The sequence below is a fragment of the Liolophura sinensis genome, chromosome 2, assembly GCF_032854445.1.
Source record: "Liolophura sinensis isolate JHLJ2023 chromosome 2, CUHK_Ljap_v2, whole genome shotgun sequence".
In the NCBI taxonomy this organism is placed as follows: domain Eukaryota; kingdom Metazoa; phylum Mollusca; class Polyplacophora; order Chitonida; family Chitonidae; genus Liolophura; species Liolophura sinensis.
In genome coordinates, this window is record NC_088296.1 from 14,525,520 (window position 1) to 14,539,121 (window position 13,602).

A 13,602-nucleotide genomic window follows, 5' to 3' on the forward strand; every position below is an offset into this window, starting at 1 on the left:
GAGATGAATGCTACAGCCGTAGGTATATAACATGCCTTGCGCCTGAAAAGTCTTACTCTGACGTGCAAGACATCCTGCTTTCTCTCAGCTACACACTGAAGTCTGTTTTTTTATAACATGTCGCCTGTATTCAGTACTCTGTAAAATAACTCATACACACTACGAATATTCAGCCACACGCAACACCACAGATCATTACACAACCGTCTGCATACAGACGAGGAATCGGCTGAAGAGAGATAGTAGTATAGTAGGTTGAAAACGTGTCGGATTGAGTAGGCGTTTGAGGAGGCGCAGGTGTGTCGTTGAATCCGCGCTCCGCGTGACCCATGCGCGTGATGTCACACGTCGCGCGAGGCGCGCCAACGGACCAATGCTCACCCACTGGTCAGTTTTGACGCGACATGGAGCTAAATGAGCTGCTTTCGGGCGTGACATCAGTTTTGGCGCGAAATGGAGCTCACCATGGCTCAGTTTTGACGCGACAAAGAGCTGTTGGAGTTGCTCTCGCGCGTGGCGTGAATGGAGTTCACTTATTGGTCAGTTCGAGTGATGGCCTATAAAAAGATTAAAATAGTATACGTATTTAACCAAGTCTAGACCAGTGATGACCTATAAAGGATTAAAATAGTATACGTATTACTAAATACTTGTTAGGCGAGAGGTTTAGAACAACCCCTAGAACAACAAACTAGTACAAAAATTATACCTTTATTCATTATATAATATATTCCATATGTGTGTACATATATACACGTAAGCCTACCTTTATTTAACTCGTGTTAACTCGTACCCTGACAAAGTCATACATGTACACATCTTGACTCCTGCCCTGACCAAGTCCTGCATGTACCTATGTTACCTCGTACACTGACCAAGTCGTACATGCACTCATGTTAACTCCTACCCTGGTCAGGACGTACTTGTATCCATGTTATCTCGCAACCTGGTCAAGTCGTGCATTTACCCTTATAAGCTTGTAATCTGGCAAAATCGTACATGTACTAATGTTAACTCGTAGCCTGATTAAATCATACATGTACCCATGTTAACTGGTACGCTACCTATGTACCCATGTTAACTCGTACCCTGGCCAAGTCATACATGTACCCATGTTCACTCGTATCCTGATCAAGTCATACATGTACCCACGTTAACTGGTACGCTGGCTAAATCGTACACGTACCCATGTTAACTCGTAACCTGACCAAGTCGTACATGTGCCCATGTTAACTCGTACCCAGGCCAAGTCGAACATGTACCCACGTTAACTGGTACGCTGGCTAAATTGCACACGCACCCATGTCAACTCGTAACCTGACCAAGTCGTACCCATGTTAACTCGTACATTGACCAAGTCGTACATTTATCCAAGTAAACTCGTAACCTCACCAAGTTGAACATGTACCCATGTTATATAATGTAATTCTTTATTTGTTTTTTGAGGATTTACCACAGCTCTATAGCCACGAGGGGATCTCCTCAACCTAAAATCAACGTATATACATAAGATAACACAGAAAACAAAGAGAACTAATGACATGTACATGTACAGAATAAGGTGATGGGAACAAAGAAAGATCAAAATCAAATCATATTACTGCTGGGCTTGTACGGTGAATATAACATTATCTACAGATTTTAAGATCAACTGATTATTATTCACGTTTAGCTAAGGTGAACCAAATAAGAGTAAAGTACAAATGTGTTTAGAGCAAGTAGTCAAACATACAGAAGGGTGAATTCCAGGCGATATAATTCTAAAGATGCTTTTTAGCATATGCTTTCTATGAGTGGCATAGGCAGGGCAGTCAAGGAAATAATGACAGGCATTTTCACACAATTGTTAACATTTACTACATGACTGATCGTGGATAATGTTATATTTAAAGAGGTCACCGTGAAGAGCGCTCAGTCCCATTCTCATTCTACAGAGCACAGTAGAGGGAAAAGTGTCAAATGAATCATACACAGGTGTTAGATCTGTTAATACTGTCCTGAGAGTACAAAAAGTTATTAATTGTTTCCAATGAAGAGTTTTGAATATGAACAGGCAATGAATTCCATCCACTGGTAGCCTTGGGAGAGAAGGAAGTGGAGAAAATCTGAGATCGGCATTTAAATAATCGAAAGTAATGTCTATTTCTAAGATTGTAGGCATTTGTTTCGCTGTTATACCTTTGAGTTATTAAGATTTTTAGGCATAGAGGAAAGAGCCCATTGACGATTTTATGAAAAAAACAGAATGCGCTTGGATCTACGCTGACTGTAAAAGTGTTCCCATTTTAGTTAAAAAGAGATTGATTTAAAGTTCAACGTACGCCCCCTGTGCATAACAAAGCTGCTCGTCGTTGGACATTTTCCAATGAGTTGAATATTGAAACGCTGCCATTGTCAAATAGAAAATCTCCATTTTCAATAGAAGATCTTGTCAAGCCAAAGTACAGTGTGATCATACACTTTCTAGTTAGTGTTCGCCTGGCCCGACTAATCATACACAATTTCATATTACTTTTCTTCACTATAGCTCTTACATGCTCATTCCATTTACCATTGTGTTGCAGAATAAACCCGAGGTGTTTATGGGACGGAACTCTTTTCACATCTACGCGATCTAAATACAATCTCGGATGTAAGGGATTACTTTTTAATGATATTAAGAGATAAACAGTTATGGTAGCATTAAATGACACAAGCCATTGACTAGCCAAGCTGGATAGACGTTCAAGATCACGGATAAGTTTAGCCTCAGATGTTGCTAAATCTAAAATTTCTTCAGACAAGGATGTGTTATCTGCAAACATGTTAATATTACATTAAATATTCATACTAATATCATTGACAAAAATTAAAAAGAGAAGAGGACACAATACAGAGCCTTGTGGGACACCAGCGTATATTGGATAAGTTTCCAATTTAGTGCCGTTAAGGCAAACCTTAATTTTTTATGTCACACAAATAATCTTTTAACCTCGCAAGTAGAGGATCTTCAATACCGACCTGCTCTAACTTAAAAAGGAGACCATCATGCCAGACTTTATCAAATGCCTTACTGACATCTAAAAGTAGTAAACAGGTGTCATTTCCACTGTCAAGACTTTTGTATATGTCATGAACAATTTTTGTAAGCTGGCATACAGTCGATTCCCCACGTTTAAATCCAGAGTTCTGTGGTATAAAAGATTATTTGACATACAATACTCATACAGATGTTTATACGCGACCTTCTCCAAGACCTTAGAAAGAGAGGGTCGATAAATAGAAACGTCATGTCTATCTCCTTTTTTAAATATAGGGCAGACTTGAGAGAGCTTCCATGCTGCTGGAAAGACAGCTTTCTGTAAGGAATAATTAAAAAGATTCGCTACGGAAGCTGCAATACAATCAGCAGAATTTTTAAGCATGAAGGTGTTTATACCATCAGTAACTGAGGCTCCCCGTGTATTCAGAAAAAATTAAAAAATTTAAAGAATTCATTCGCCTTTTCAATGTCATTTGACAGGTTTTTGCCATTGACAGGAAGAGGAGGAGTAAGCAGTTTACCTTTAAATCCTAGTAGAGATTTCATTATCGACCAGTACGTTGTTGTATCAAGCTGGGGATTGGAGAGTTTACCTTTTAAATATGTGGAGTAACGCAGTATTGCTTGATGTTTAGCATTATTGACCTCCCTTCTAGATATATAATATCGAAACTTATCGAGATTAGCCATTGGTGGGGCAACTCCGTAGTCAATTACATAACCAGTACAATCCGTTATAATTAAGTCCAATCCATAAGCAGCATCATCAGTATATCGAGTGGTTTCATTAATTAGTTGGAAAAAAGATTTTTCCCAGCTACCATATCACAAAGGCTCATTTTTAATTCGCTCATATCGTGGTATTTTTCCCAGTGTAGGCATCTATCATTAAAATCACCCATTATTAACATGACATCAGGATTTTCTGTTAAGACCGAAGTTAAATTTTCCTCCAGATTACTTAAAAAAGGCTCACGTAAATGAGCCGATTGGTTAGGTGGGCGGTGACGTGATGCAATCAGCACACATTTGTTATTCTGTTCCACCACTGTCCAAATCATCTCTTTGTCATTCCCTAAATCCTTACGCCTAGTAACATTAAGAGATTCCTTGCAATAAATTGCCACCCCTCCTCCGTGTCTGTCTCTGTCCTTTTTTCTATACAATACCCATCTAGATTAACAGTATTATCAGGAATATCACCACTCAGCCAGGTTTCGCTCACACATATAGCATCATAATTATATTCCTTTGTTAATACAGTGGATATTTCATCTAACTTAAAATAAGACGACAGCTGATCGTCACCTCCTGGCATTCAAATTACAACAGGATAAATTGTGCTGATTTGAGGGTTTCTATGTACATCACCACACCTCATTAAGATTGCCATATGTATAACTAATGTGTAATGCCGATAACATAATGTACTCAGAACAGAAAAAATAAATATACCAGTAAGAGACTCAATTCCCATGAATGTAATTCGCAAGTCTTCATATAATGTAAATAATTTTCGAAAATGAAGACTCACTTTCTAACACATATAATTATGCCATGCCCCAATTGCCACTCTGTACTGACTTATGTTATCCATGGTGTAACAGTAATAAACAAAGAGATAGCGAGTGAAAGGACATGCAATAAATCCTTCACGTAAAGACCCAGTTCCTCAGACAAACACATAATGAACTCTATCGAGATTATTAAATGTAACTGTTGACCCAAAATGTTATTATTTCTTGACGAAATTAACTGAAATGATCGAACTTACAAAACAAGGTAACGCAAAATAGAAACATAGTACTTTACTTAGCATGAGTTAGGTGAATACCTAAAGTATGGCATAAGAAAGGGAGGATTAATTTACTATGAGGATCTAAATTTAAACACAAATAAAACAACAGATTAAATTATACCATCAAATCCTGCAGAGACAACCTGGAGAGAAGAAACTCATCTTCATCGAAAGTTGATAAAAGAGACTGATAAATCTGAAAGGTGTGGTATTTACATTCGGTTTAGATGATCCTGACATTTAGACACATTAAGATGCCTGCATGACGCCGGAGCTTTCTACCGACAGAATGATAAATTTTAAAGTTCACTGGTCAAAAATGGCACGATTATATAATATAACAACACAAATTTACGAACACAACGGCCCCTGTGATCGGGGAAGTCCGTGCAGTCTCCCCACGTGGATATTGAGCAGTACATACCCAAAACACGTTTTTCTGCTTTACAAAGACTACATCTACGAATGCATGCGCTGACACAGGACAGAACATTAATCACAACATTCATACAGCTCAGCGATTATTACACAGCACTTAAACCCGATCGAACCACGGCAAATCATTTTTACTGTTCACTCGCCTATATCATGTAATGTCAGGGAAAAGTTAAAATAGAACTATATGTGCATGTAGTTTACCATATCTGAGTAGGCTAAACATACACATGTATAGTCGCCAGTAATAAGGTGTCTATTCACGCATCACGTATGACAGGCAGATCACATTCGCTAAGCACCTTTTTCATTTCACTATTTTAAGACATACGGAAAAGGACATTTCCGTCATATGACCACAAACTATTCAGATAGCCTTGCTTTTTCAAGCTAAGCAGGGATTTATACAGGGCAAAACGACGCTTTGTCAGATCTTCATTCACAAAAATAGATGAAAGAGCAGGCGTATTTCGAAACACTTTTCGTGTAAATAGCAGTTTATTTCTCTTACGATATGTGGCAAATTTGACAATGATTTGATTTCTCTCTCTGCCAATAAGGTGTGACCTTGATATTTCATTTTTCGAAATGTTTACATTTGCGGATTGGGCAATTGAACACACTGCATCTTCCGTGCTCTCATCATCAAGCAATGTAAGGGCAATAATTCGCGAACAGTCGCGCCTGATGTATTGCTCCGCTCTCTCGAGGGATATCTCGGAGTTTACTTTGAGTTCGTTCAGTTCAGTCCTTGTTTTACGTAGATCTGAATTTAGGTTTTGAACTTCCATGGTCGGCTTTACAATTTCATTATGATATTTTTCCATCAATTTATTTTTCTCACACAGCTTTTCCATTTTCAGGTCATTTCCCATCGATGGCATCGTTTTCCCTCATGTACCCATGTCAATTTGTAACCTGGCAAAATCGTACATGTACCAATGTTAACTCGTACCTTGATTAAATCATACATGTACCCATGGTAACTCGACAACCTGGCCAAGTCATGCATGATAATGATAAGCACTTAAGGTTGAAGCAGACTGAATGATACACGGAAGTTTCTATGTTCAGCTCAAATAGCCGAAGCTGCACGAAATGGCATAGAATCTCGATAAATACTGACCTCCGTTTACGTGACTCTATACAAACAATTTTTACGCCTTTTGTGAACTGAATAAAGATATTACCACAACAACAGCAGTGAATATTATATGCGCGTGATATAAACAGACGTGTATATGTTGACGATAGAGTCTTGAAGATGCAATGCATTCGTGTGTGTAGTTTAGCTAATTTCGTATGAGGCACCCATACATAGGATTTTACACCATATCAAGAAGAAGTGCAAGTGTATTCTGTCGTAAGACCCTGAGATAAAATGTCGGTCTGTGGACTTTTCTCATCATTTCTTTTGTTTCTAGGTGAGTTATCTTATGTGATTTAAGTACACGCTTGTAACAGAGTCAGCTGGACACACATGTAAATATAGACATGTTTGCAAAATCAATCATCTATTTTAGCACGTAACATAAGATTTGATCAACTCATACGTTGTACACGATCGAGTTCTGCGGCAGCCTGTAATGTTAACTCGCCAGCGGTTAGTCAGTGTGTCATATAGTCTTTACTGTAATGACAAGCGGGTTGAACTTTTCAAATTCAGTCAGTGATCTTGTGAGTTAAAGGAGTAGAATAATAAAATACAGACCAAAACGCACGAACAAGCACGTGGACGCTTTGCTGACCAAGACGGTTAAAATGCTCTGAACATGCCATTTATGTTGAAATTCGCAGCTCAGGATTCACAAACATCTGTTAATGATGTTTTGTATTTTTTTTTTTAGTAAATGACATCGTCTTATAGCGCTACAGCGTAGATAACGTCATTTTTGAAGAACAATGTGAAATGTTAGGTGAAAGTTAGTGGAAGTTAGTTAAATATATCATAAATTTTTTCTTACATGATTTGTACCTTGAAAATAAAGTGAAACTTTGTTTAAATCTGACATCACGGTTTCTTAATCACACGTAAGCCAAACAGCACAGTATCATTTGAGGTCATGGCAGAATGGTTTCACCCTTGTTCTGTTCTTAATACGGCTAATAAAAACGCACGCTCTGCCCATGCAATGACCTTTTCTAGGTTTACGTTTGATCAGTGAAGTACAAATCAGGTTGATAAGGAATACAGGACACCACATACTTCGCCATAATACTTCAGTGTCAGCAGCAATTTAGCGACGGGCATTTGGCTTGTCAGAGGAAAACACAGTATGTGTACACACACCTAGGTCAGTGTGACTACACTCTCTATTTCTGTTCTTGTGGTAAATACACCTCTGAGTAGCTTTTTTCTTCAATACATAAAATTCCCGGAGTATTTACCCCACACAAAGAATCCCCATCTGAAAATTAATCACTAAGACAGGTGGACAATGGATGTAAGCTTCAAAGCAAAGGAAAGGCTAAACCCGAGTAGATGTCAGATGAAAGATTGTTACATACTGTCCAAGAAAGCAGTTCCATTTTTTATTAGAGTTATTTTAAGGCTAGTAAAATGCATTTATCTTATAGGATTCTGCGGTGATGTTATCTCACGTACAAGTGTAAGTCATTTTTGCTTAAAGTAGTTTGTTTCGAGGCCCTTTCTTCGGATGCATTCATAGCTCTGTGTGTAAACAAGAAAGTAGTTTGGCTTTTCTTTTATTTTCAACTGAGTAAAAATCTTTAGAAATGCTGGCTTCTACGGTGGTCTGTTGGGGCCCGGTCGATAGCAATGACCTAACGCATGGTAATGGCTCTACATGAAGGCCTATACACATTTCCAAGAATCAGTTTATGTTTGTCCAGTGATAAAAATCTGAAATGATGCCATTGATCATAAATGATCAGAAAAGGCCACCGCATGATCCACTGTCCCAAATATATTGTTGACTGGGTTGATAAAAGAACCGAAAATCAACAGACATTCTATGTACTAACAGTACTATTCCATCGGAAAACTCGTCAAACTCACTCCAGTCTTTAAAAAAACATTCAAAGCCATATTTATGCTCATCCTACACTGTACTAGGCCACAGTCCCCGGTATACAAGATCTACTAAAACACTTAGTTTGAGCACAAGCACTGGAGTAAGTGCAGAACAGCTCGTGTTTAAATTGCACACTTTACCCGTCTCCCTTTCACACTGCTCACCGATTATGTCAAAGACGAACAGTACAATCTGCCTTTATGATTAGCGTGGAATACGTTAACGTGTATATTATTTTCATGTGAAAAGCCTTTGATGACTTCGCTGTCTCAACTCTCACAATTTGCCTTCAGTATTGACGGTTACAGTGACACCAACAAGAGCCGTTGTCAAGATTTTATCACCTTGCATCGCCAACAGGCAATGTCCTGACAATGCCACCTGTCTCCAGGTTCTCAGCAGAAAACAGTGCACCTGCAACGAAGGTTACGTGGCGTCTACGAGTTTGGATGTCTGTGAAAGAGGTGAGAAAAACAAAAGTAAAACCGAGTAAGACCAATATTGTATACCAAATTCTTAAGGCAAGTGTTGTCTTTCTTTACGGTTCGTTGTAAAGACATACAGCTTTATGTGATCTGTTTGTGTATAGAGTATGATAAACATGACATATCATTCCAGCTGTGTATTTGAGCGAACCGTGTATAACAAGGTGTGCTGGGCTCTTCATGATGTGCCATCTGACCCTAAAGCTGTGCGTGTGTTCTACGGGATACGTACGTGCGGCAGACGACAAAAACTGCGTAACAACAGGCAAGGGCTTACTGGAAGAAGCTTGTGGAGTCGGGTGTGAATTCAACCCTGAGCAAGTCTGTGTAGACGGAGTTTGCAGGTGTAAGCCGAACTTAAGACCAATGACCAAGGAAGAGATTCGTGCCTTGAATAATCCTCCACAGCAGTGTTTAAACAGTAAATACTCATCAGGTAAGCATAATATGTTGACTTGTTTTTGATCAACTTGCACTGATGAATTTTATAAACTAATTTTTAAACTAATAACTTATTAAACCAAAAAAGGCTTTGAATTTACCAGATAGGATTAGCTATAAATGCATAGTTGTATAATGAAATGTCTCGTGAAAACACTAGTTCAGTGTTACAAATGAACTCTGTAAAGCCGCCAATATGTCACAAATAAGAAAACACTTATAAGGCGCGATTTTTTTATGTGCTTGATAAAATTTTCAGTTCACAAGTGATTGTGAGTCTTAAACAGCACAATATGACTTCACTTCTGACCTGTTTCAGATGGATCGAAGACAACAACAGCATCCAGTTCCAAAGAACTCGGTATGTCTCATGTAATCTTTTAGAGTTGATACTAACTTGCTATCAGTTAATCTCTTAAATTTTACAGAAAATATCCTGCCTGAGTGATGTTAGAATGCATTCTATTTTACAGAAGATTATTTCGTTAAATGTTACGCCCATATTCTAATAATTCAACACAAAGTATCTAACAGAATATGTCGTTAAATATTACAAAATAATGTGTTATAACAACAGAATACAATCTAACATCAGTCAGATAACAAACGTTCTCCAAAAAAGTAACAGAATAATTTTTTGAATGTGGCTAGATTGACATCCTGCCCTGTGTGTTATTCCGAAGCCTTATGACGCATGTGTGACGACTGCTTTGCCGCTTTCATTAACCTCAAGGCCTAAATCAGTAGTATGGACGTTGCGCAAAGAATCACATCCATTTGTTCTAAATTAGTATGCATACACAAACTAAAACAGTTGAAGCTTATATATTTTCTCCTCCTCTCTGCTTGAGAGATCGATTTTAAGGCCGTTTTGCCGACTCAACAGTCTAACGTTCCTTGGGACTACTCGTCCTTCTCCAAGAGGTGTGCATATATATATATATATATATATATATATATATATATATATATATATATATATATATATATATACTCAACAAAAATATAAATACACGAATCCAGTTTATATTTTTTTCTCCCAGCGTTAAATAACGTGTTAACTTAACAATTACGGTGAGTATTCATTGTTAATTTTAGCTTTATTTTCCACCGGACTTTTGCATTTTTGGGTCTGTAGGATGCTGACAATCCACATGCTGATCACTGAAATCTGATTAGCGACCATTTTTTCAGGCTGCCACAACTCCTGGATTATTGCCCTAAAATGTGAAAATCAAGTGGAAATGGAAACCACAATTAATAATTAATACTTACTTTACTTGTTGTGTTAACACGTTATTTAATACTGAGGAGAACATTATGACATTGCTTCGTGCGTTTATATTTTCATTGAGCATATGAACGTCACAGTAGGGAGGATTCTACAGTGACTTGCCAAAGGTCGGTGTCCCTACCTCTTCGCTTTCCTCCACCAATAAAACTGACGGCCATTGTACATGACAAATCACTGTGTATTGAGATCAACCACCGTCAAAGTAATAAATAATATCTTTTTAATAAGGCATTTAATTACAGTTATAATAGGATTATAAGTTATGAGGCGGATGACTTTGACCAGACAGGTTTGCTTCATCCATGTAACTGACAGCAGCTGTGTGCATAAGCGAAATATTCTGAGTAACAGCATTCAGCAATAGTAAATACAATCAGTCAAAATACAAGTTGGAATGCTATGCAAACATTTTGCAGGTACCATATACGATGTATACATATATTTTGGACTTGGTTACCTGTAAGATATCTATGAACTCATTCTGTGAAATATCTAAGAAGAAAGGTAAACACCAGGTAACTAATACCTTTGTTTATCATAGGCCAGGAGAGACATTGTTTATACAGCACCACTTTGGCCACAAGAAGCACGTACTATGTACGCGCACGTAATGACTCCTCGACGTAATATGACGGAAAAATTGCTAAGTACGATGTAAAACCACAAGCATACACACATATATTTTATATACAGGCGTTTTATCCAGTGTACTATAATAAAAGACTTACAGCATAGAGAATAGTCAGATCAGTGATATCAGTGTCATACTTCACAGATGGTTACACGTATTACCTGCGAAATCCTGCCATTGGTCAATTTACCTCAGTTAGGAGGGTTGTACTTTTGTCTTCTGACTGTTCATGTATATTCCTAAAAGTAGATATATACAGACGGCCTCTAGCACCAAGGCTGAAGCAGAACTATGCAAAAACAGACAGTGTTAATAGTGAATTGAAAAGTATTATACGTCTGTAGTCTACATTTACTAAAAGGGCTATGATGTGGTCACATTAAACATAGAATCACATTGAACAATGTAAAGGCACGAAGCCAATAGGATTCTTAGTCTACCGGTAAATTACTAGCTCATGCAGGAATACAACACAATAAAAGATTTAAAGAATAGAGAGCAAAACCAGAGCAGTGACTACAGTGTGATACTTAACAAACGGTCACACATAGTATTACCGGTGACATCCGGCCATTTGACAATTTACGTCCGTTATAGTTTGATTGTTAAACTGTTAAAGACCTTTCTAGACGGAGTATTATAAGGATTGAATGGTTTCTACAAGGGCTACTGTATAGAAAATGTAGCTTAAGTAGTAAAAGTCATCATGTTTATAATAACCACTTGTTCTTACTTGACAAGCGTATAAAACCGATGGCGGGAGACATACGCATGCATACGTGTTCATTTTGGAGTGAAAGATACATTTATTTATTTATCTATTTATTTATTTATTGATTTATTTATTTATTTATTTGATTGGTGTTTTTCGCCGTACTTAAAAATATTTCACTTATACGGCAGCGCTTTTTCTCATTTTGTCATTTTCATGCACATAAAGGTTACGTGTACTTAACTTGCATGCCAACCACTACTGTAGGTATTACGTCGCCATGGTAGTTGCGTGAATGTAGTGCTATGCGCGCTTTGTTAAACAGGCCCGAGGGGTCTCTCGATAACATTAGGTTTAAGGTGTTAATACCTTATTAAGCATTGTGTTAAAATACGACAATCGGCTAACAAAGACAGTGCCCAATGCACCTTAACAAAACTTAGTCCAACGCTCCTTAAGAGTGGCATTCCTTATATTGCAGAGTAGACTTACGTGCACATATATTGTGTTAATTCAAACCCGTGTCAATTCTCTATGTAATAAACAATATAAAACTAGACTAATAGAAAACTCTCTCTTGTGGCTTAAGCAGTTGTGTATCTAAGGATGAAAATATAAGAAAATTTCGAAAAATCTCGTATGTTTTGGCAAGGGGATAGGGAAGCGTTTAAGAGGAAACATAAGGATCTATGTACATGTGTAATATTTTTCCTACAAATCATTCCACCGCGTCATTTACACCGACATCTCAGGCCAACCACACAGGACCACCACTTCAGGGCAACCACACAAAACCACCGTCTCAGGCCAACCACACAGGACCACCACATCAGGCCAACCACACAAAACCACCGTCTCAGGCCAAACACACAGATCCACCACGTCAGGCCAACCACACAAAACCACCGTCCCAGGCCAACCACACAGAACCACCGTCCCAGGCCAACCACATAGAACCACCGTCCCAGGCCAACCACACAGAACCACCATCCCAGGCCAACCACACAGAACCACCATCCCAGGCCAACCACACAAAACCACCGTCCCAGGCCAACCACACAGAACCACCATCCCAGGCCAACCACACAGAACCACTAGATGACAATTGATCTAATATAGGAGGTTAAAGGAGGTTATATAAAAATATATGCATAGTTGTCTATTGAAATGTCTCTTGAAAACACTAGTTCAACACATTCAGTGTTACAAATCAACTCTGTAAAGCCGCCAATATGTCACAAATAAGAAAACACTTATAAGGCGCGATTTTTTTATGTGCTTGATAAAATTTTCAGTTCCCAAGTGATCGTGAGTCTCAAACAGCACAATATGACTTCATTTCTGCCCTGTTTCAGATGGATCGAAGACAACAACAGCATCCAGTTCCAAAGAACTCGGTATGTCTCGTGTAATAGTTTAGCGTTGATACTAACTTGCTATCAATTAATCTCTTAAATTTTACAGAAAGTACCCTGCCTGAGTGATATTAGGATGCATTCTATTTTACAGAAGATTATTTCGTTAGATGTTACGCCCATATTCTAATAATTCAACACAAAGTGACTAACAGAATATTACAAAATAAGGTGTTATAACAACAGAATACATTCTAACATCATTCAGATAACAAACGTTCTACAAAAATTAACAGATTAATTTTTGAATGTGGCTAGATTGACATCCTGCCCTGTGTGTTATTCCGACGCCTTATGAAGCATGTGTGACGACTGTTTTGCCGCTTTTATTAAC

The 13,602-nt window shown here is 38.0% G+C and overlaps 1 protein-coding gene across 1 annotated transcript; it reads left to right on the forward strand.

Moving 5' to 3' along the window:
* The first annotated feature begins 12,548 nt into the window (after positions 1–12,548).
* On the forward strand, positions 12,549–12,962 carry LOC135462510 (paternally-expressed gene 3 protein-like). The gene has a single exon (XM_064739736.1). It carries the CDS (start codon positions 12,549–12,551, stop codon positions 12,960–12,962), a length of 414 nt encoding a protein of 137 aa, XP_064595806.1.
* The last annotated feature ends 640 nt before the right edge of the window (positions 12,963–13,602 follow it).